Source organism: Oryctolagus cuniculus, chromosome 8 (assembly GCF_051225735.1).
Source record: "Oryctolagus cuniculus isolate XC-2025 breed Fujian yellow rabbit chromosome 8, ASM5122573v1, whole genome shotgun sequence".
Lineage (NCBI taxonomy): Eukaryota > Metazoa > Chordata > Mammalia > Lagomorpha > Leporidae > Oryctolagus > Oryctolagus cuniculus.
In genome coordinates this window covers 68693922-68718940 of record NC_142874.1, presented here as the reverse complement: position 1 = coordinate 68718940, position 25019 = coordinate 68693922, and the positions used below count along the sequence as shown (strand labels likewise).

At 37.2% G+C, this 25019-nt stretch overlaps 1 protein-coding gene across 1 annotated transcript in view; it reads left to right on the top strand.

Moving 5' to 3' along the window:
- Window positions 1–24334, top strand: part of FAT4 (FAT atypical cadherin 4) — a 172255-nt gene extending 147921 nt beyond the window's left edge. Inside the window, exons 11-17 of the mRNA XM_051820332.3 lie at window positions 1562–1869; window positions 8320–8405; window positions 9538–9717; window positions 10806–10930; window positions 12849–13066; window positions 17307–17568; window positions 21300–24334. Coding sequence (XP_051676292.1) covers window positions 1562–1869; window positions 8320–8405; window positions 9538–9717; window positions 10806–10930; window positions 12849–13066; window positions 17307–17568; window positions 21300–23164 — 3044 coding nt within the window. The 3' untranslated portion in view covers window positions 23165–24334. The remainder of the gene's footprint in view (window positions 1–1561; window positions 1870–8319; window positions 8406–9537; window positions 9718–10805; window positions 10931–12848; window positions 13067–17306; window positions 17569–21299) is intronic.
- The last annotated feature ends 685 nt before the right edge of the window (window positions 24335–25019 follow it).

Sequence of the window (25019 nt, the reverse complement as noted above, 5' to 3'; positions counted from 1 at the left end):
TCAATATTTTCATATCCAAATTTTAAATACAATTTTATAGATCAACATTTAATCAGAGAAGAGCTGTGAAAACACATAGTATAATTTTTTCTCAGTATTATTTCTTCTTAATTTGTATCTTTGACTTTTTTAACTTCAAGTTTTATTCCTTTCTTATATATGATGTATATTCACATATAAATATATAAAATATAAATATGAAATAAACAAATTTATGACATGGTAAATAAATATATACTATTTATAATGTATGACAGTACTTCAAGAATTCATTCATGGGAAATGGAATTTTAAATTTGAAACTCTTATATGTTTTTTCATAATGTATTTTCCATTAACATTTTAATAATTAGATTTTGTATGTGTATACATATCTATATATATGATTCCTATAATTCTTTTGCCTTTCTTTTAACTTTTAATTAATTAAAATAATAAATTATATGTTTTTTCCTATTCATTTGTAATGAATATTTTAAACTTTGTCAGAAAAGAAAAAGTTAAGTGACACAAGATTTTTATGCCAGCTTCTATGCCCTTTTAATTTAGAGAACATTTGGACATAAAGTGTGGTAGAGTCAAAACAACTAGAAAGTCAAGTAGATCTGGTTTCAAATTTTGGCTGTGATTTCCATGGTTCTGTGACCTTGGGCAAGTTTTAAATACTCTGTAAAATAATAGCATTGGTTCCTTTCAGCTGAAGAATTCCCTGATTCTAAATTTAATGCACTTAGAAGAGATATTAAGCCAAAATTAAGGAATGAAGCCTTTGAAAGTTAATAAGAATCATGGTGTATTGGCATGGGTTAATTTTCCAATCATTTGCCACAGTCTAGTAATATTTGTGGGAAAAGAATGTTGGCGTAGCATTGTAACATCAATAAAAATTATTTTTCAGGTTTGAAAAAGAACCAGGACAAACAAATGGGAATGCTGAAAATCAGAAAAACAGAAACTTATTTTAAAATGGCCTGCTATAAATCATAGTGTGCTAGGGTACAAAACAAGAAAGAGATAAAACGTAAAGACAGTTACTTCCTTCCCTGGAAGTAGTGAGCCCCTTCCCTAATTTTGTGACCCTTGAGCAAACTGTGTGTGCAGGGACTGTTTTATTTTTAATCAAAACAAATGAATTTACCATTCTCAACTGAATTGAAATTGTTTTTAAGAATGATATATTATGAAGGAAGTATCTTGGTTGAAAGTTACAGCATAGTAAAACATTTAAAAGATTGACAAAATAATTTTGGAAATTTTCCAGGAAAGGAGTTTCCTTAGACATATTCTCTTGTATAGATTTAATTTTTATAAATAGGGCAAACTTACATCATTCATCATATTTCAAGGGAAATTAATTTCATCAGTTTAGCATCTCAGTTTTTTGCTTTAAAAACTACTAACTTACTCTGTTTCAGTGTTAGTTTAGATACTATTCTTTAAGAAGTAATAAAAAAGTTGTTTCAATCACAATTGATTATTGTAACTTAAAACTATTTTAATCAAAATATCTTAATAAAACTTTGGAATTTGATGTATCAATTTGCATTTTTTGCAACTGCAGGTGTCTTTGGAAAACACTGTGAGTTGAACAGTTATGGATTTGAGGAATTATCATATATGGAATTCCCCAGCTTGGACCCCAATAACAACTATATTTATGTCAAATTTTCAACAATCAAAAGCCATGCATTACTGCTTTACAACTATGACAACCAGACAGGGGACCGGGCTGAGTTTTTGGCCCTTGAAATTGCTGAAGAAAGACTACGCTTCTCTTATAATTTGGGCAGTGGTACATATAAGCTCACCACCATGAAGAAGGTGTCAGATGGACATTTTCACACTGTGATTGCCAGGAGAGCAGGAATGGTAAGACATTTCACCTACACTAACCTTGCAGTATTATGCTTATGTATCCAGTCAAGTAGGCCTGCAAGTGAAGTATTAATTGTGGTGCAAATCGAGTTACACATTAGCTGGTTACGTAATCAGTCTAGTTAAGAAGCACAGCAGCCTTAGAAGTAATATATATATATTTTTCTTTTTGATTATGACAACTACATAGAAATTCCACTGATATCTCCTACAAATACATATTTTTAAGGACCTGTCAGAACTCTACTGGAACTGGCGAGTTTTCTTTCTTGTGTGTCCCTTACCTAACTGAAGAAACAATTTAGGAACAAAATGGGGGAACTTTTCTGCAACTGAGTTGCTGACAGAAAATTATACTTAGTACTTGTTTCAATATAGTACTATTCTGGCTAATCTTTATGATGCTATACCTCAATATACTACCCTCTGTGAAGTCTAGGAGATGAGACTATGTTATGATAGTTTGCTTTTTTTATTACTTACAGAGTATGTAGAATTATAACTCCAAATTAGTGAAGATTTCTATACTACATTATTTTTTTTTGACAGGCTGAGTTAGACAGTGAGAGAAAGAGACAGAGAGAAAGGTCTTCCTTCCGTTGGTTCACCCCCAAGTGGCCACTATGGCAGGCACGCTGCGCTGATCTGATGAAACCAGGAGCCAGGTGCTTCCTCCTGGTCTCCCATGCGCGTGCAGGGCCCAAGCACTTGGACCATCATCCTCCACTGCCCTCCCGGGCCACAGCAGAAAGCTGGACTGGAAGAGGAGCAACCGGGACAGAATCCAGTGCTCCAACCAGGACTAGAACCCAGAGTGCCGGTGCCGTAGGCAGAGAATTAGCCTAGTGAGCCGTGGCGCCGGCCTCTATACTATATTATTATAAATTATATCAGCATAACCATATGGCTCTCATAACATGAATGCCACAGGTTTATTTAGAAATTATGTTCATCATATAAATAGTTTGCTTTATAAGAAAAGCAAATCCTACCTTTTTCTTCTCAATGTTTAAGAACATCTCACATACTGTAACAGAATAAAAGAGCTTATTACTTTCTGATAATTTGTTCATTTTTTTCATATTCCTAACTATCTCTTCATGGTCACCTCATCTTCAGCACCTTCAAGGATTTTTGCATGAGTAAATGCCAAAAAAGCTATCTGAAAATATTTTTGTGCCTTTATCTTTGACCTTTGAAAGCATAATTATTATGACAGATATTTCACCCAACAAAAATAAACAGAATATTAAATCATACAGTAAAAGCAAAATTAGCTCAAGTAAAATCTGTGCTCTTGAATTATTTTTAAATGAAGAAACTGAGATCTAAATATCTTCAGTTATATCTTCCCTCAGTGGCAATCTACAAAGATATAATGAATTATACATTTCTAATAATGACCGAAGGAATTACAAGTTTATCTGAGAGAAATGTTTTTGCCACTTACTTGTGGGAATACATCTTAGAATACAAGGGTACTTCAAAAAGTTCATAGGAATTGAATTAAGATAACAGTTATGATGCAAAAAAATTTGATATTCATGGATAATTTTTTCATAATGCTCCTTTTCTGTAAACTTTCTGAAGAGCATTTATGCAAACAGGTATAATCAATATCTGGAAATAACATTCAAATATTTTGGCTAGGTTTTTTTCTCTGGCCCCTAATTAATTCTAAAGGCAATTTTTTTTATCTTCTGTAACTACTAACTTCGTAAAAACATGACAGAAGCTACCATAGAATGTTGATTTGTTTCTGACCAACGCAGGTAACAAGCAATCTACTACTGTCAAATGATGCAATTTTCTGTCTCCTTTTACAAATATTTTATAAACCCATATTTATTTTAAATAGAATCATATACAATGACTTTTCTTTCTCTGATCTCATCTAATACATTAAACAAGATTTAAGCAACTTTCTAAATTACAATCATTTCCAGTTATTGGGATAATAAAGAATAATGATGAGTTTTAAAGATGAACAAGTGATTGAGTTAACACTCAAAGAATCTGCTCGGAGATTTCATCCCTGGATATCTCCACATCCATCATGTTATATTCAGGGTCCTACCACTTTATTAGATGTATGCCACCTTAATATAGGTGAAGAAAGAGTGAAACTATTGCATAACTTTTAAAATATTTTACTTATATATTTTCTTCCATCTCTTTATTGCCTTGATTTTAATATTGCACAGCTGCAATAACTTTATTAAATGTTTAATTTATGTCATGCTTACTTAATAAAATTACCCATGATATTCTGAAAATTAAGCCTAAATACATGACTAAAATTTAGTAACAATAGGTGTAATCCAGGGAATTCAGAGTCTAAACAGAATCTATAGTAAAAGACTTACTTGGAAGCACAATTTGATAATTCTAAGTAGTGTTGTCTATTGGAAAGGGATTGGAGGAAAATAAAAATTTAGTGTCTAAATAGTAAAAATATATCTCCATATTTCTATACTATTTTAAAAATTAATATAAATCATATAAAATTCCATTTCTTCTGTAAAAAATAGACATTTAAATCAGTGTTAGATATCTGGAGTTAGCACAGATGCTACCACCACATTGGAAATGTTTTATTTGATCTTATGGACAATAAATTCTGAACAGTGCTTAAAAGGTCGTCCTGACTTCAATGAACATTAAAAGAGAGGTTTGCCTTGTGGTACCAGGGGTTATGCCACCTCTTACAATGCTGGCATTATATAGTGGAGCTCCAGTTTGTGTTCTGGCTGCTCTGCTTCCAATCCAGCTCCCTGATCATGCATCTGGGAATACAGCAGATGATGGCCCAAGTGTTTGGGCCCCTGCCAACCCACGAGGAGACCAGGATAGAGTTCCTGGCTCCTGACTTCAGTCTGACCCAGGCTCGGTCATTGCAGCCATTTAGGTAGCTAACCAGCAGATGGAAGATCTCTTTCTCTGTCATTCTTCCTTTCAAATAAATAAAATAACTTTTTAAAAAAGATGTATAACAAAAATGGATAAATTATTTCTTCCTGTTAGTAATAAATTACAGCACTTATTCATACTTAGCACTTTACAACCAGCGTAATACTAAATTAGTGTGCTCAGATGGTAATCTGGAGGCTAACATATCTTAAGACAATCTCAGTTCCTGATTACCAGTCCTGATCTGGGACTACTGAGTATCACAGAATCAGAGCAAACGTGGATATTTATATATGGAGATCGAGGTTTGTGTGATCTAGTGAGTGGTAGTAGATCCCACCCTGCTGTCAAGCAGAGTATTATACAGAATAGATTATTTTACAGCAGGTAAAGGTCTGCATAAGCTTCCTGAGCATTGCCTTTACCATACACAGAGTGGGGCTGAAGAGGAGGGAGCAAGGAGGTAGTGTGAAGCGGGAAAAAGGCGTAGAGGAAAGTTTTTCTGGTTCATTTGTAATGTATGGCCATAGTCATCCAGTTCTGAACGATAGCAAATGTGAACAACCAGCTCTGTCATTGTTCCTTCAGTAACAGGGCAAGTGTCTCCCCGTGTCAGAAAACATCCAAAATAAGGCTTCTATTGGATTTTGAGTGTTATGTTCTACAGTTCAATATGATTTTTGTTGGAAACTGGCAAAATCATTAACCTCCCAGCTTTTAGTCATTTCATAGACAGGACAGAAGCATCTCAGTTTACAGTAATACTGGCAGAAAAATTCAACAGCAAAAGGAGGAGATTAAGTTGCATGAGCTACACTTAAAATAATCATCCTTTCAGTTAGTCAATGTGTGTCACCAAGTTTTAGGGAATAAGAAAATTATATTAAATATTAAGAATGATTATGTATCATACCATTATCTAAATATATATTTTTAGTTCAGACTTTCACAAATAATTATGTGTCACTCTATGATAACTTTAGTGATGTCTGGGATGAATACTTTGCATGGCATATGTACAGAAAATGTATTAAATCAAATAGTGGACATAGGTAACATAAATTATATCATGAAATCCTAATACTGCTTTTGAAATTGAATGCCGCCGGTGCCGCGGCTCACTAGGCTAATCCTCCACCTTGCAGTGCCTGCACACTGGGTTCTAGTCCCAGTCGGGGCACCGGATTCTGTCCCGGTTGCCCCTCTTCCAGGACAGCTCTCTGCTGTGGCCAGGGAGTGCAGTGGAGGATGGCCCGGGTGCTTGGGCCCTGCACCCCATGGGAGATCAGGATAAGTACCTGGCTCCTGCCATCGGATCAGTGCGGTGCGCTGGCCGCAGCACGCTGGCCGCGGCGGCCATTGGAGGGTGAACCAACGGCAAAAGGAAGACCTTTCTCTCTGTCTCTCTCTCCCTGTCCACTCTGCCTGTCAAAAACAAACAAACAAACAAACAAAAAAAAAGAAATTGAATGCCATTCAATTTCATAGATAATTGGAAAGAATCACATCTATTGGAAAAGGTAACTAAATACTTTATGAATGTCTTGATATTGAATCGGAAATATAAATGTTTTCTAAAAATGTTATTTATTGTAATCTACTTGAGAAAGCAGCAAGAAAATTTTACATGATTCATAAGAGTTATTGCATGGAGCTTAAAATAATTAACTGTTGGAAATATTTAAAAGTATGCTAACTAGTAATATTTGATACACAGTTACTAAAAATTGATCTCCTTCATCATTTCTGAAGTGTGAGATCAAGAACAACTTTTACAAATCTCTCACCTAAGGGCATATGTTATGGATATTAAGGACATGAGTCATTTTCATCTATAATGAAAGTGATCTGTTCTGTGAGACAGAAAACAGCCTGATAGCCAACCTCTGCCTGTAAACTGCCAATTTACTTAACCTCCCTGTCCTGGGTTTGCTTTGCTCTTATGAAAATTATCCTCAAATGATAACCATTCTGATAAATGGGTAGTTATGTAGTATTTACATTTCTCATATAGATATTATGAAGTTGAATTGGTTCTGTTCTGTGACATCCAAATAAATATAGGTGTTTTATGTTTAATCCCTTATCCTAAGCATTGGGAGAAACTTCTTAATCATCCTGTGTTTCCGGATATTGATTTATGCCTCTACTTCTGACTTATTGGTCATTTTCTGAAATGTCACACTGTGAATATCCTTCTTACAATTTCACCAAATAAAATATGCCACGTTTCATCATTTGCTAAATTTTATCGAGGTTAGGAGGATAAAAAAGGGGCAGTATGAGAGCCTTGCCTGTACGGAATAATATGGCTTATTATTACAACTATGATCTCAAACTGGACTGTAACAATCTTTGTCCATTCACTGGCTGTTATACAGTAGAAAATCCAACTTCTATCATATTTTTGGTCCTTTTCACCATAAAGTAATTACTTTGTTTATTGATCAAATGTAGTACTCATATGTTTCAATAAATAAGGCTTTTATATCAAGAAGATATGCTAAAATGACTACTATTAGTTGCAATTTAAATACTATTGGGGAATTATTTATGTAAAATAATGTATAATATATCCTGATTACGTATAGATTAGCTACAGTATGTCATTTATACAAACTAATTCTGAACATAAATGACTTATTTGATTTCTTCACTTCAAATGTTAATGCAAGATTTGAAATTGTCATAGATTTCTAAAATAGCATGTATTCTGTATTTCATAATATTCATATTTTCCTAATATTAGGATAAGTCTTTTCAAAATTGAAAATTCTATGTATTCTTTTTTTTTTTTTTCCTCAGGCAGAGTGGACAGTGAGAGAGAGAGACAGAGAGAAAGGTTTTCCTTCTGCCATTGGTTCACCCTCCAATGGCCGCCGCGGCTGGCGCACTGCGGCCGGCGCACCGCGCTGATCCGATGGCAGGAGCCAGGAGCCAGGTGCTTTTCCTGGTCTCCCATGAGGTGCAGGGCCCAAGCACCTGGGCCATCCTCCACTGCACTCCCTGGCCACAGCAGAGGGCTGGCCTGGAAGAGGGGCAACCGGGAGAGAATCCGGCGCCCCGACCGGGACTAGAACCCGGTGTGCCGGCGCCGCTAGGCGGAGGATTAGCCTAGTGAGCCGCAGCGCCGGCTTGAAAATTCTATGTATTCTTATTTAAAATAGCTGCACAGTAGAATAAATTTCTTTCTTAAGATTGTAATCCCAGCAAGATGATCCAGAACTCCTGTATGCTGTTATCAGAAAGAATAATAGCATTTTTATTCTTTCATATAGAGTGAATAAAAAAAGATTTTTCAGTACAATTTCCCACCTCTTATAAGTAAAGATAATTATAACTTTAGTTTTGGAGATATCAAAAATTGCCACAATTTAATACTGTATTACAGTTGTATTATTTGTTATGTATTATGAAACATTAAATCAAATTGTCATCACAGCTGTAAAACATGTCCACATAGAAACAAATTCTGAGAAGGCTGGAAAGGCTGATAGAAACACCCAATGTGATGTCACCATTTCTGCTTTCCAGGCAGCTTCCTTAACCGTTGATTCCTGTTCTGAGAACCAAGAGCCAGGATATTGCACTGTCAGTAATGTTGCAGTTTCAGATGACTGGTAAGCAAAATTATTACTTGATCATTAATAGTAAATTGAAATTTTGAAAGAAATTGTGTATTTCAAAATAATTATATTATGCTGCATATTCCATAAAAATTTAAGATACTTTATCTCCCAAAGGGATTTTCATACTATAAACTAAAAATAGTTAATTATTCATGTACAAAGAGAAAAGGAAATATAGGTAGTCAGTATTCTTTTTTTTAAACATTTATGTATCTGAAAGTCAAAGTTATGGGGGCGGGGGTGGGGGACAGAGAGACAGATCCTGCATATATATTGATTCACTCCCCTGATGGCTGTATGGGCCAAGGCTGTACCAGGCTGAAATCAGGAGCCAGGAGCTTCCTCCAGGTCTCCCAGGTGGGTGGTAGAGGCCCAACAATTTTGGCCACCTTCCACTGCTTTTCCCAGGCCCATTAGCAGGAAGCTGGACCAGAAGTGGAGCAGCAGGGACCCAAATTGGCCCATCTGGGATGCCTGCATCACATCCCCCATGCCACAATGCCAGCCCCTCCAGCATTCTTTGAGAAGCTTCAAGAAATAGAAGCATGTAACCTGGGTCCTAGAATTAGTGTAGAATAAGGTGTCTGACTCTTAATAGACAAATTCTCTAGAAGTTTATGTGGCAATTAAAAAAGTACTTTTTGGTATCACCTAGACTTTAGAAACACAATTAGATGATTGAAAACAAGAGATCTTAATAGGAATAATTACAAATAGACTAAAATAAATAGTATCCCATCATTTAGTGCACTAATCAACTTAATTTGTTTTGTCATCTGTGTAATGAAAAAACAACATAATCTGATGTAAATAAGAGTTTTCACTTCTTCATTTTGACCTATCTCTGATACTGTACTTCTAATTGCTGATTTAACAGTGTTATATACATCAATTTTGACTACTTAAAAATATAATTTCCGTAAATTTTAATATTTTTCCTGCCTTGAAAATCTAATAATCCTGTGTTTTGGGGATCCACATCAGAATGTCATGTTTTCCATTGAAAATTACCACACTTGTCATAGACATCAGAAAAAATAAGCATGAGTATTCACTCTTAGACTAAACACTACTGAGTCTATTGTGTGGGTAGTGATATTCTTGTCTTTCCTTTTTCATTTAGGACCCTTGATGTTCAGCCAAATCGAGTCACAGTCGGAGGTATCAGATCTCTAGAACCAATCCTTCAGAGGAGAGGACACGTGGAGAGCCATGATTTTGTCGGCTGTATAATGGAATTCGCAGTCAATGGAAGGCCTCTGGAGCCCAGCCAAGCTTTGGCAGCACAAGGCATCCTAGATCAGTATGGCCATCTTAGTTCTTACTGTTTTAAAGGAAAATGGGGGAACATATGCTATCTGAGCCTCAAAGAAATAAAATTATTTTGCCCAAATCCCTAAGAAATACCAAATGTTTTACATTGTTTAGATATTTATTTATTTATTTATTTATAGCTGGGAAAGTTTAGTTAGCATAACAGATGATATGGAATTATAAAGTTAATTTTATTTGAAAATGTAAGGAAAATATACATGTATGTATGCATGCTTTATCTTATCTTACAGAGTTCTATAGAGTAAATGAATTATGTAGATAAATTATATAGAAAGGAAAGTGACATATGTTAGTAACATAAATGTTAGTTATCATGTAGACATGACCCTTTTTTTTTTAAATTAAGTAGTTTTATTTATAAACATGAACATTTCCAAATACTTAAACAGCTTTAAAACCCAGTAACAACTTGGTTGACAAATCAAGTTAAATTAAAGCTTAAAAACTATAAGAATTCTCTTTTTCTTAATTGATTGTTAACTGGATCTCAGCAATGATTTAAGAATTGTGAAAATTACATACTGTATTTTTCAAATTACCCTTGTTAATTGGGGGATTTTTAATTATTTTTTCTTGTCTCTAACACAAGGGAAAAAAGTCAAGGAACACATGCATTTTTTTTTTATCACTTTACCTCCATGCTTAGAACAGTATTCAGTGTACAATAGATAATCAGTAAATGTTAGTTGCGTGAGCAACCTGGTCATGGAGCTTGGTTATCACATAAGCATGTGGCTCTTGCATCATACTAACCAAAGAGTTTATTTGGACAAATTGTTTTTCTCTAATAAGAATTAATGGAAAGAAGAAACAGTCACCCATTTTTCTTGTAGCATAAGATACTACTTTGATTTAATCTTCTTTATTCTGAGGCAGACTGTATGTTGCATGATGACTTCCAGTCAAATTAGTTGCTCCAAAAGTGACTTGTAGCCTGAGCTTCAGATAACCTAGGACTTGAAATTAAACATGCTAATAAAAGCTTACATCTACTTTTAGCAAACTTCTTTGCTTCTTGTTTGTGCTTTATGTCTCTTTATTGTTATTTTCTTTTAGATGCCCTAGACTAGAAGGTGCTTGTACCCGCAGCCCCTGCCAACATGGTGGCACATGTATGGATTTCTGGTCTTGGCAGCAGTGTCACTGCAAAGAAGGACTAACTGGAAAATACTGTGAGAAATGTATGTAAGCTGTCCCAGATTCCACTGGAAAGTGCAGCCACAAAAGTATACATTATACAAACCTAAATATGGAGCTGAATTTTTTAAATTAAGTTTTCATTCCTAATACTCACATTGAATATAAAATACTTGTATAGTTACATTTTTATTATTTTACTTATTTCATTTACTTTAAAGGTAGAAAGACAGAGAGAGGTGGGAACAAGAGACTGACAGATGTGCACACTCAGAATTCCCATTTGCTGATTGTCTCACTAAATTCTCACAACAGACACGGGTTGACAGGGCAATAGCCAGGAGCTAGGAACCCAATATAGAAGATGGTGGCACAGACACAACTTGAGCTATGATTATGGCCCACTAGGGTCCTGATAGGGGGAAGCTGGAATCAGGATGAGAGGCATTACTCGAACCCAGGCATTCTGATACGTGCTATGGGTATCCCAAGCGGCATCTTGATCGCTACACGACTCACTCATTCCAATGTAACGATGCTAAATTCATTTATTGACCAGAGGAAAAGTAATATCTTTGGAAGAATGACTCACTAACTAAATTTAATCTTCATTTTATACACATCATACTGAGTTATTTTTGTCTTACATATAGAAATCTTAGGCAATGTGAAAGATCAGGGGCTATATTCAGGCTTTATTTTAATATGATCTGCCTTTGTGTGATATTTCTCTAGTGAATTTGTTTCTACCTAATAGAAAATTGTACACAGTAAGTCACTGAACTCAAAACATCATACAAGGACAATATTAAAATAAGATGATTTCATTTAGAAATAACTGGGATTTGTCTTGAATATTACTTTCTAAATTATTTCCTTAGTTACTTGTATTTCAAATCCTGATTATATTGTTAATAAGACATGTATGTTGTTCAAAACATCATTAGCCAATGGTGTTCTCTAAGTTCAAGCTGGGAATCCTATTTACCCAAATGGAATCTCTCTTATTAAAGTGCTCTGTCAATTGTAGATATCTGACAATTTCTTAAGGAGTAATTTGAATCAGTTATAGAATAAGTAGTAATGTGTGATAATTCTTAGACTACAAAATAATTTAAAAGTTCTTTACTTATTTCAGATATAATGAAAACATAGAAGAACTACAGTACCACATGATTTTTAAAAATTGATGAGTACTTACTCAGGAACTTTAGTTATATCTGGAACATGAAATAAATCACTGGCTTGAAAAATGCCTGCAAGTGTTTTTCTTAACTAGAAGTAGAATCTATGTACTGTAAAATTTATCCCTTTAAAGTATTACTCAGTGCTGAGATACCATTTCCTTTATATACTAATATTAGCACTGTTACATCTTACTGTAATGTAATGTCCATGCTTGTGTACTGTGAGGCTTTCACCAGATTATGGTATAGTTATGCACACTGATTATACATGAGGAAAAATTAAACTATTCATGATTACTACTCAAAGTGAAATTAGGTACAAATATAAGTATTTTATTGTACACTTTGTCCAAATTTCTAACATACAAGAGACTAAAAGTCACAAATCATTTTAACTATGAAACATATATTTATTTATGAATTTTGGGAATAAAATGAAGCTGATGACAAAAATTTCTCAAGTTCCTGTTTTCAACAGGTGGCTACCTCTTCAGATATTCATGATTTATGTCATGCAGCAAATAGTTTAGTGAATATTTCCCAAATGATTAATGACTGTCTTAAAGTATTTTGTATTTCATGGTCCTGAAATGGGTTTAAGCAGTTTAAATCAACTCATATAAAAAGTCACAAATGGAAATTTTTTTCCAGAGTAAGATTACAATTTTACATTGATTTTCAAAAATTGTTCTTTTTGTATTTTATTACCCCTCTAGAAACCTCTAAGAAATGTCTAATGGGTGCATTCAATTTTCCGTTTTGTGTTGGTTTTCAGCAATTACTCCAGATACCGCCTTATCGCTGGAAGGCAAAGGGCGCTTGGACTACCACATGAGTCAGAATGAGAAGCGGGAATACTTGTTAAGACAGAGCATCAGAGGGACCACGTTGGAGCCTTTTGGTGTGAACAGTCTGGAAGTAAAATTCAGGACAAGAAGCGAGAATGGCATTTTAATCCATATCCAAGAAAGCAGCAATTACACTACTGTGAAGGTTAGATAAAAGCTAATGGTGACTTCATTTGATTAGACCGCCTGCTGTCTCATGGCTTAAATCTCTTCTCCCATAATTTCTGTCCTTTTCTTTACAACCCATTAGAGTTCCGACTAATGCTGGGCACTATTCCAATGTCATCTATCTTAACTATTCCCCAGGCATTGGCCAGAGGAACAAAGACCTCAACGGTTGGTTTCTCAAAACTTTTGTCTTGGTTTAGAGTAGAAACCACTGCCAGGTAGGCCACAAAAAGAATCTGTTGCAATGTATTTTGTCAGATAAAAACTTTATACTGCTTTTTTCCAATTTTTGAATAATGCAAAAGAAAAAGGATAAGGTGTCTTTGAAATGGAACAGAATGTTTATCTAAGAATTGTTTCAAAATATTGCCAATATTTACATGTTCATTGGCAAGATTAGAATAAGGAAAAACATTTTTAAATTATCTGACTTGATTCTGGAGCATATATTCAATTCACTGTCTAGGTAGAGTCTATAAAATTAAGTGCAGTTGGGACATATTGTGGTAAAATTTCACCTAAAATTTCAAAATAAAATTTAAATAAATAATCTTTAAAATTATATTTCATTAGAGTAGTGAACTGATTTATCAAACTGTTTCATATTCTTTGCCATCTATAAACTAGTGAATAATTCCACTAAGTACATTTTTAATCAGCTTATAGATTTTTGAATTTCTCAAACTATTGTTCTGCTTTTTTCTCCACAAATGTCATCATCTCCTAGATTATCAGTTAAGTTACACTGAGTGCTCTTCATTAGTATCACTTGTACATTATAGTTCTACAGATAAGAGTTTGATATAAAGTAGTAGAGTTCCTGAATTCTTTTCATCTAGAAATCAATATTTTGATAATTACTACAGGATTATTTAATAATGAAAAAGAGCAATATACATAGAAAATTACTCAGTTTAATTTACAGATAGCATTAAAATATAAATACATTTTTAACATCTAAATATAAGCATGTTCAGCCTCAAATTTTCTCTTTCTAAACCAACCCTGGTGTTACATTGCATGGACATATCTTTAATAAGTAGTACAAAGCCCAATATTTTAAAAATTCTCTAATTATAATCCCTCTAGCCTGATCATTTCCAACTGGAGGTAATTTTACCCCCTAGAGCAGGTTTGGCAGTGCCTGGATGCTTTTTCAGTTGTCACAGTTGGAAATGAGAGTTGTCCCTTGTATCTGGTAAGTAGAGTTCAGGAATGTTGCCAAGCATACTACAATGCACAACATAGCACTCAGGACAGGAGATTATCCAGTGCCAGATGTCAGTGTGACAGTCTGCCCTGGTCAGGTACCAGATAGCATCTTCAAGTTATAAATCTGGGTCTATTATTGAAGCAAAGGGCTCAGGTTAGGGATTAATATAGCAACTGCAAAACAGAACACATAAGCCATCATATAAAGTTATCATTTGATGTTTGCAAGTTTGATTGACAAATGTATAAGCAGTAGAGAAAGCAAAGAAATATGGAATATAAAGAAGTGAAGAAGCAAATCGACCTCCATCACCTGGGAGAAATGCTGTTCACGTTTGCAGAGGCTTTGACATTGAGGTCTGTGCATTATCTGTTAAACTGTTTCCAAGTCCTCATGCCATTTAAATGACATGCAAAAATATTTCTATTTGTTATCTCTTTAAGCCAAGGCATTCATTCAAAATACAATGTGGCTGAAGAAATCAGAGACAGAACTTTTTCTTCTTTAAAGAAGAAACTGAATATCAGTATACATTTTTGTTACCATAAATGAAGGGGTTTCCAACAGCACACAGCATTTGGCTTCTTTAGCTTTTGTAACATCAGTAAAGCAGGCTCTTGGAAAAGATTTTTTAAAGAGGAAGTTAGTGCTAATTAATAAAACAATGACTAATGTAGACCAAAATGCAGTTTTGTGGGTAAATTTTGAAAAGTGGATTTTCAGTTAAGAGGGCTTGACCAGTAAAGTGAGAAGATAAGGGAAGAAGCAGCAAATTAGAATGGATTAGGTGAATTAGATTGGAGGAGAGTGGCTGCTATGAGCAGGAAAATTATTTGAGTGACAGGAATATGCTCCATTTATACAGGCTAGGGACCTCACTAGCATACATTTGGGCTTATTTCTTAGCTTATCCATGACCAAGATCCATGTTTTCCATCTCTGCCCCTCATTTGGCTCAAATGATTAATAATAATAATCTCTCTCTCTCTCTCTCTCTCTCTCTGTATGTGTGTGTGTGTGTGTGTCTTTTTCTCTTTCCCTCCCCATGCACATATACTCACAGTGAGAAAACTAGGATATTTTATGAAAATTAGAAGGAAAGGTGGGTGAAGGCTATTCCATCAGGTCACAGTAGAGAGGGTACCAGGAGTGGGTGACACTAGCAATGTGCAGAGAGGGAACAGTACGTGGAATTGATGGATTTCGTTTTAATAAAGAAGAAACTAAGAGGGGGACATTGCAGAGATGAAAGCTACAGAACAGCATTTTTATATATAATAGTTGATACTCCCTTTAAAGCATTTCATCAACCTGTCTTCATTCATGGCACTTCATTAGCCCTGTATTTGCAGTTCTATAATGACATTCAGGTGATGAACTGTATTCGAACTCCAAATCAGTTCTGTATGGTTTTCTCTATTTGTTGAAGTAAGGTGACATCAATGGTACAGAACTCTATAAACTAAAAATTCAGTAAATGAGCAAATACATAAAACTAAGCACAAATCTGTGTGGTGTTTTGAAAGTTAGGAATGATATGTGTTAGGTCCAGTGTCACTTTGAAGGAAAACATTAAGAAAGTTATAATGGGAAGTTTATCCTTGTTCACCCCACTCCATGACATATTGCAAGTGCACTTTCATCAAAATTTCATCAAATAAAAGGAAGACATGGAAAGACCAAGTAGGAGAGAAAAACAGAGCTGGGAGGTGGCTCTTTCCAATGCTTCTTTTCCAAAAGGATGCTGGCACTGAAGAGGAGTTGCTGTTTTTACTGTCTGTAGTGAGATGTTGCCCATTTGATGAGCTGTTATTGTCATTTAACTAGAATTTCCCTGTTTTTTCCCTATCTTAGTTTGGTACTGAATACATTATTATCTGGAAAGATTGCTTTAATAAAATATTACTATATGAATAACATATGTAAATGTGCTAGACATATTTTCCATCAAGCACAAATGAACTGTTTCTTTAGTTCTCCCAGATGTGTTTGTTGCATGGAGAAATAGTATTTGATGTGAATGACAAAATAAACGGATCCATGCCTTCATTCCTGTCATCTGAGCAGAGCCACTTCGTCCCCCTGCCAAGATAGCAGCTCTGTCTGGCAGTACTGATGGGACTATGCTCCCTGAACCAAATGTTCATCCTGCTTCATCAAGCATTTCATTTTTAAAGAGGACTGCTCAGTACTGGAAACTTGGTAACTGGAACCTGGAGTAGGAGCATCCTGTTACCCCAGTGTTTGTCTGCTTAAAGTAAAAGAAACCAAATATCCCTTAGATAAATTGTAAAGCACAGCCAAAGTGAAGACTTGCCCAGACACCTCATTACTAAGAATGCACCCTGTATGCATCACAGTTTCTTCACTTCAATAAATGATATAAATAAGTGGCATCACTTTTTCCTAAAATTCCAATGTGTAATAGATGAGAGGTAAACCATTTTCCTTTTGTCTCTATTTTTCCAACTATTTTTCTTTGGCTGAGCATTCATTTTTCTTTTGGATTTTAATGATTTTTGATCAAAATAACTATTTACTAAACTAATACACTCAATATGGTCATTGAAATGTGGATAATCACAAAAAACTAGTTTGCTGATCTCAAGATAGCTATTTGCTCTATTATTATCTCAACTGTGTACTGAAAAAATAATACACCTTGAAAAAATTAAGTACAAATACAATAATCCCTTGAAACCTATTAAAAACATGAGGAAACTTTGAAAAGTTTGTGGAAAATTCAGTTAAAAGATAATCTACAGACAAAAAATTGAAATATTTACAGTATTTTTCAAATATGTATTCCCATTCATTTTTAAGACTCCTTGTACAAAATATGAAAGCATACATTACCTAATATTGTACAGGGAATACATGTCTTATACAACTAGATTGCTTAGCTATTTAATCTGCTTGAGGTTCATCAATATTTCCAGGTTTATATGCATTAATTTTATTTCAACCCACTATATTTTAATTTTACCTTTTTAATGTTTTACAGATTAAAAATGGCAAAGTACATTACACGTCGGATGCAGGAATTGCTGGGAAAGTGGAGAGAAATATTCCTGAAGTGTATGTGGCAGATGGCCACTGGCATACATTCCTAATTGGGAAAAATGGGACAATCACTGTGCTGTCCATTGACAGAATGTATAACAGAGATATCATCCACCCTACTCAGGATTTTGGTGGGCTTGATGTGCTTACTATATCTCTTGGAGGAATTCCACCCAATCAGGCTTATCGAGATACTCAAACAGGTAAATTGCTTGTGTTGAATAGGGTCTGTTCCTCAAAAAGTATTTTTTGTTTATTTTTGGAAAATAGCAGCTACAATCTACTGTTGGGAGATTAATCACATATACTGTACTATTTCATGACAATTACACTTATTTTTCAATAAGAAGTTATATTTTGATATAATTAATTATAATATCCTGACTATAGTGACTGTCTTCAGGAAGTGTCTCATAAACTATAAGCTATCACTTCCTGTAACTATTGGCATCTCTCCTATCAAGAATAATTTAGCTTATGGTTCTTTGATGCTTTGCTTCTCCACCATACATGTATTTCTATTTAATTCATATGTACACTCAAAGCCACTCTCCCCATGGAACACAGGAAATGAGAAATCTTTACATATATTAATATTTTATTTTAATTTATGATAGATGTTGTAACTGAAGATTGTAGAATTCTAAAGTCTGAAAAAGAGATGAAGAAGAAAGGGATACTTAGCTGGGAAATTGACATGTGTACTTAAATCTGAATGGTGTTGATGACAATGGGAAAAAAAAGCAAGAATGATTTATATTGATGGGAATTTTAAAAAAGCAGGTAAAGTCAAGATTACAGAAAACAGTACATTGGTGGCAGATGTTACTGGCAAGAAGATGAAGTTGAGGGACAGACATTGTGGTACAGCAGGTTAATCCATCTGTTGCAACACTGGTATCCCATGAGCCCCAGCTGCTCCACTTCCAATTCAATTCTTTGCTAATGCACCTGGGAAGGCAGTGCATTATGTCCCAAGTACACTGGATCCTACCACCACGTAGGAGACCTGGATAGTGTTCCAGGGCTTCTGAGTTCATCCTGGACTGGCCAGGTTCATTGCAATAATTTCTGGAAGTGAACCGGTGGATGGAAAATGTCTTTTACTCTATCTCTCTGTGTCTGTCACTCTGTCTTTCAAATAAATGAAACTAAACTTTAAGAGTAATTTTTAAAAAGGTGAAGTTGGAGGATGAAGCAGGGCCTTCAAGATATGTCACAGTTTGGGTCTTATTTGCAGAGCAATGGAAAGCTACTAAAAGCCTAATTCAGTAATATTAAAGATCTTTCAAGCTACTGCATGGAGAATGAACTGGAGTAGGACAAGAAAGGATTTTCAGAAACTAATGGGGAAGTTGTTGCCAGGATGTGAGGAAAGTACCCTGTAATTTCCCACTAATTTGATGGGTGATGAGTTAGTTAAAGAAACATAAAGGTAACAATTGTTCTAGGAATTACTATCAACCAAGCTGTTAGTGATTTGGGTAACAGTCTGGGGAGGTTTCTGATCCTTTAATTCAAAGAGTAGTGCTACTGAAAGAGAAAACTGCAGCATAGCTCAACAGATCTATGTCTCTGGGAGACACACGACTTTGGTATGGAACCTGTTGCACTGGACACGTCTTTGAAACAGGCCTTCCTACGGAGGAGCTGCAAAACAGAGGTTAACTTGGGCTGGTAATACATGTCTGAGAGATGTCGGTGTCAAGCAGTATTTGAAGCATCAAACATGAGCATGATTACCTAACATAAGTGTACAGTGTGAAAAAAATCTAAGGCTTTACTTACCTTGAAATTCTCAGTTAATGGTTGTTTAGAGGAAAATGAGTCATAAGGCAGGAGAGCATTTGGCACGGTAGTTGAGACATTATTTGGTACATCCCATATTGGATTCCTGGGTTTGAGTCCTGGATCCTCTTCTGATTCCAGCTCCATGCTAATGCATAACTTGGGAAGCAGCAGGAACTAGTTGAAATGTTTGAGTCCCTGCCATTCACATGGGAGACTCAGACTGAGTTCTAGACTCCTGACTTCAGCTTGGCGTAGCCCCAGCTGTTGAGGACTTTTGGGGAGTAAACCTGCAGATAGGACATTCTCTCTCTCTCTCTCTCTCTCTCTCTCTCCCTCTCTCTTCTCTCTCCCATCTTTCTGCCTTTAAAATGAAAATGAAAATAAATAAATGCATTGTTTTTAAGGCATTGATTTTAAAAAATAAAAGGAGACTAAATAATGGGAAGAAACTAGGAGTATATGAACAAAAACTGAAGATATCTTAATAGATCATAGAAAAAGAGTGTATCAGGAATAGGGACAGAAATGTTACTATGCTAGAACAGTGCAAAAAAGTGAGGAAAATTGAAAAATGCATGACAGAGTAATTGAATTAAGACATGAAATTTAATTCCAGGCTATATTTCCTTATATAGAATTTAGATGTTAATTTATATGAATGTTGTAAAGATCAGCAGTCAACAAGGATGATGACTTTTGTTAGTAAAATAGATTCTTGTGCCCTGAGACAGGTGCATTAGCTATATTTTGACACTCAAGTCTAAGAAAGTGTTTTTCAATTTATATTTATTTATTTTTTAAATCCTTATCACCCTAAGAAGCTGCCTCAAGTGTTCTCTCTCTCTCTCTCTCTCTCTCTCTCTCTCTCTCTCTCTCTCTCTCTAGCACTGCTGTTCTCATTTCATGTTAACACCACAGCTCTACTCTCTATTTGCTGTTGGGGAGCCGACAAACCATTGTATTAGCTGCAGTTACTCTTTTGCTCAGTAATAACCTATGTTAGACTCCTTGGGGGCGATCTCACACCCACTGAGGAGGCAGGATATTGTGGTGAAAGCTATTGGCCTATTTTTGGTATTTTGTAAAACTTAAAAAAAAAACACACACACACACATTCGATTACTATGTGAACAATTCTTGTTGTATATAGAGAGACTCTACAAATAGAAACAAATGTGTAATTAAACAAAGGAAAAGTGGAACAGAAAGAACATCTAGGCTGGGAGCAGCCACTTGGCCCAGCAGTTAAGACGCCAGTGAACATGAGCGAATCCTACATCAGAGCAGCAGGCTTTAATACGCAGTTTCAGCTCCTGGAAGGCAGAGGTGGTGGCTCAAGCGGTTGGATTACTGTCAGTTACATGGGAGCCCTGGGCTGCATCCCCAGCTCCTGGCTCCAGCTCTGGCCCAAGCCCAGCCATTGCAGGCATTTGTGGAGGGAATCAATAGATGGGAGTTCTTTCTCTCATCTCTCCTCTCAAATTGATAAGGAAATGAATTAATTAAAAAAATCCAGAGTGTCTGAAGTCATTCATAAGTCTGTAGAAAGTGCAGTACCCTGTCAGTCTTCTCCCATTTCTGCCATAATGCCTTTACACATTCTACAAAGTTATGCTAAAATAAGATCCACAGACTGTTTTCCCCCTGAAAAGAAGGTGAAGTGCATGACTAAATTCTTCATGTGGCATTTGTGAAGCTTCTCTCTATCAGATCTCAGCCTTGCAGGGTTTTAAACTGTGTGTGTGTGTGTGTGTGTGTGTGTGTTTTTAAGATTTATTTATTTATTTGAAAGAGTTACAGAGAGGCAGAGGGAGAGAGAGAGAGAGAGAAAGTCTTCCATCCAATGGTTTACTTCCCAAATGGCCTCAATGACCAGAGCTGTGTTGATCTAAAGCCAGGAGCCAGGTGCTTCTTCTGGGTCTCCCACGCAGTTGCAGGGCCCCAAACACTTGAACCATCTTCCACTGCTTTCCCAGGCCATAGCAAAGAACTGGATTGGAAGTGGAGCAGCCAGGACTCGAACCGGCGCCCGTATGGGTTGCCGGCTCTGCAGGCGGTGGCTTTGCCCTCTGTGCCACAATGCCACCCCAACTTTGGGTTTTTATCTAAAACGCTTTCCTGCTCTTTCTCCCTCCTGCCCCAGGTTTTGACGGCTGCATCGCTTCCATGCTGTATGGTGGAGAGAGTCTTCCTTTCAGTGGGAAGCACAGCTTGGCCTCGATCTCAAAAACAGATCCCTCTGTGAAGATCGGTTGTCGAGGCCCGAACATTTGTGCCAGCAACCCTTGCTGGGGCGACTTGCTGTGCATCAACCAGTGGTACGCCTACAAGTGCGTCCCTCCGGGAGACTGCGCCTCCCACCCGTGCCTGAACGGCGGCAGCTGTGAGCCAGGCCTGCACTCTGGCTTCACCTGTAGCTGCCCCGAGTCGCACACGGGCAGGACCTGTGAGACGGTGGTGGCCTGTCTTGGCATCCTCTGTCCTCCAGGGAAGGTGTGCAAAGCCGGAAGCCCCGGGGGGCACGTCTGTGTTCTGAGTCAGGGCCCTGAAGAGATCTCCTTGCCTCTGTGGGCCGTGCCTGCCATCGTGGGCAGCTGCGCAACAGCCCTGGCGCTCCTGGTACTCAGCCTGATTCTGTGTAATCAGTGCAGGGGCAAGAAGGCCAAAAACCCCAAAGGGGAGAAGAAACCGAAGGAGAAGAAGAAAAAGGGGAGCGAGAACGTTGCGTTTGATGACCCAGACAATATCCCCCCGTATGGGGACGACATGACCGTGAGGAAGCAGCCGGAAGGGAACCCTAAGCCGGATATCATAGAGAGGGAAAACCCGTACCTTATCTACGATGAGACCGACATCCCTCACAACTCCGAGACCATCCCCAGCGCCCCTCTGGCGTCCCCGGAGCAGGAGATCGAACACTACGACATCGACAACGCCAGCAGCATCGCGCCGTCCGACGCAGATATCATCCAGCACTACAAGCAGTTCCGCAGCCACACACCCAAGTTTTCTATCCAGAGACACAGCCCCCTGGGCTTTGCCAGGCAATCCCCCATGCCCTTAGGAGCAAGCAGTTTGACGTACCAGACCTCCTACGGGCCAGGTTTAAGAACCAGCTCCCTAAGCCACTCAGCTTGCCCGACTCCCAACCCCCTGTCCCGCCACAGCCCCGCTCCTTTCTCCAAGTCTTCCACTTTCTATAGGAACAGCCCAGCAAGGGAATTGCACCTGCCGATGAGGGATGGGAATGCCTTGGAGATGCATGGTGAGGCCTGCCAGCCCGGCATTTTTAACTATGCCACGAGGCTGGGAAGGAGAAGCAAGAGTCCTCAGGCCATGGCATCGCACGGTTCTAGACCCGGCAGTCGCCTCAAGCAGCCAATTGGGCAGATTCCTCTGGAGTCGTCTCCTCCAGTCGGGCTTTCGATCGAAGAGGTGGAGAGGCTCAACACTCCTCGCCCCAGAAACCCCAGCATCTGCAGTGCAGACCATGGGAGGTCGTCCTCGGAGGAGGACTGCCGAAGGCCCCTGTCCCGAACCAGGAACCCAGCAGACGGCATTCCCGCTCCAGAATCCTCTTCTGATAGTGACTCCCACGAGTCCTTCACTTGTTCAGAAATGGAATACGACAGGGAAAAACCAATGGTGTATACTTCCAGGATGCCCAAATTGTCTCAAGTCAATGAATCTGATGCAGACGATGAAGATAACTATGGAGCCAGACTGAAGCCCAGAAGGTACCACGGCCGTCGGGCTGAAGGAGGACCCGTGGGCACCCAGGCAGCGGCCCCTGGGGGTGCTGACAGCACATTGCCCTTGAAGCTTGGGCAGCAAGCAGGAAACTTCAACTGGGACAACCTTTTGAACTGGGGCCCTGGCTTTGGCCATTACGTGGATGTGTTTAAAGATTTGGCATCCCTCCCTGAAAAAGCAGCAGCAAACGAAGAAGGCAAAGGTGGGACAACTAAGCCAGCCCCCAAAGACGGGGAAGCAGAACAGTATGTGTGAAGGGCACAGAATGGTACTGGAAACATAGCAATGCAAGAAACACTGCAGCCCGCGCGAGGTTGCCCACCAGATTGGGTCACGTTGGAAAAACAGGCCAGTATGGACCAGTGGCTGAGGGAAACTTTACAAATAATAACCACAATGCTGCTGAAACAGACTCAGAACAACTCTTTAATTTAAATATGCTTGGTTGAATTTATTTGCCTGCATGCATTGAATTTTGTAACTTAGTTTTGTGGCATGCAGCATTTGGAAAGTTTTTCTTATTTACCAGTGTTTGCTTTGTGATTTTTTAAAAAATTAATCCCATTACCATGGCAGAAATGAACTTGTGCTTTCACAGTGGGGTATGTGTATTGTTTCCATTGTGTTCTTATGATTATGTTTTGCCTTGCAAGATCCTTGGGGTTTAACCCATCCGTGTAAAGTGTAGAAAAGAGCCCTCCTCTCCTTGAGTGAAAAACTAAGTATTAACTCTTTTCAGAATTATAGATTCCATATTTGAGGTTGCTCAGAAATGGCTGAGTATTTGCTTAAGTTTTACATGACAGTGGGTACTGAAATAAGTCATTTTGTTCAGCACTTTAAAAGCTTTCTTACAAAATTGTTTTAAAACTTCTGAATCTTGTTTGCAAATGATTATGGTCTCCTGACTTTCTCAGGCTTCCATCAGGAACGAAATGACTGCATGCTGTCCCCAGAACACTGCCACCCTCCTACCGTGGAATAATGTTCTCAACAGCATTTCCAAGAGACACTTGTAAGAGTTATTTATTGAAGAAAATAGCCTATACGTGTAACATTTCAAAGAACTGACCTAAGCAAAGCCTGTGATTGGACTTATTTTTCAACCATTCAACATTTACCCAAGTACCCAGTTTTTATAATTTATATAAAGTCAAATTTCAACACTTCTTACTTTCTGTCATTTTGTAGATCATTTTTAATACCGTGTAAAAACTTTTTTTTTTACACCTGAGCTGTGTTTTTGATACTGATATTTTCCTATGCTGAATAATTTTCTTACTTTCAGGGAAGGTAAGAAAATACTTTTTTTTACATTTGTTACTTTTGTAACGTTCATATTTTTCACATTTTGATATTTGTAACATACTGTATGCTTTCTACTTGTAAATGCCAACAATAGAATTAAAATATTTATTTAAAATACTTTGTATTCATAGTGTAATATTAAGTTTCCACCTTTCTACCCTCTAAACATGCCCAATTGAGAGCAGTCTTTACTTCTCAATATAGTATGGCAAGTTGAACCACGTATGGGATGCATCATTCTCTTTTATAAAACCTGATTTGGAGAATTGCCAACACAGATATTTTAAGGTCATTTTAGTGCATTTCTACTTGTCAGAGTTCTTGGACTTCCCAGGAGTACGAGTCTAGACGAGGTTGGTCTTAAGGGACTGACTTAGCCATGAACCAGGTTTAAAGCATTCTAATGATAAATGTTTAGAAGTTCCCAATAGAGTGCATTCACTGAAGGCCAGCTTTGGACCAAGATTATAGTTATAGAAGCAGCAATGAATTAAAGGTAATTATGGGAAAATGTCTGGGTCTGATTTTCTCCAAGGACCCAGCCCAGAATTTTCCAAAGGCAATAGTAGGTATAAAGAATTACAGCAAAAGCCCGACTACACATTCCTATCTTTAATTTATTGATGACTTTGATGCATAAATCCTAAACAAATTTTGCATGCTATCTTAGCCAAGACAGATCTCTGTTTCCTGGTGGTCACCCAAGAGTGACACAACTTAAAAAAAAGACTAGCACAAAGCAGGAACTATTTGTGAATATTTACATATCTAAGTGTTTTGAAAATTACTCAGAACTTTTGTA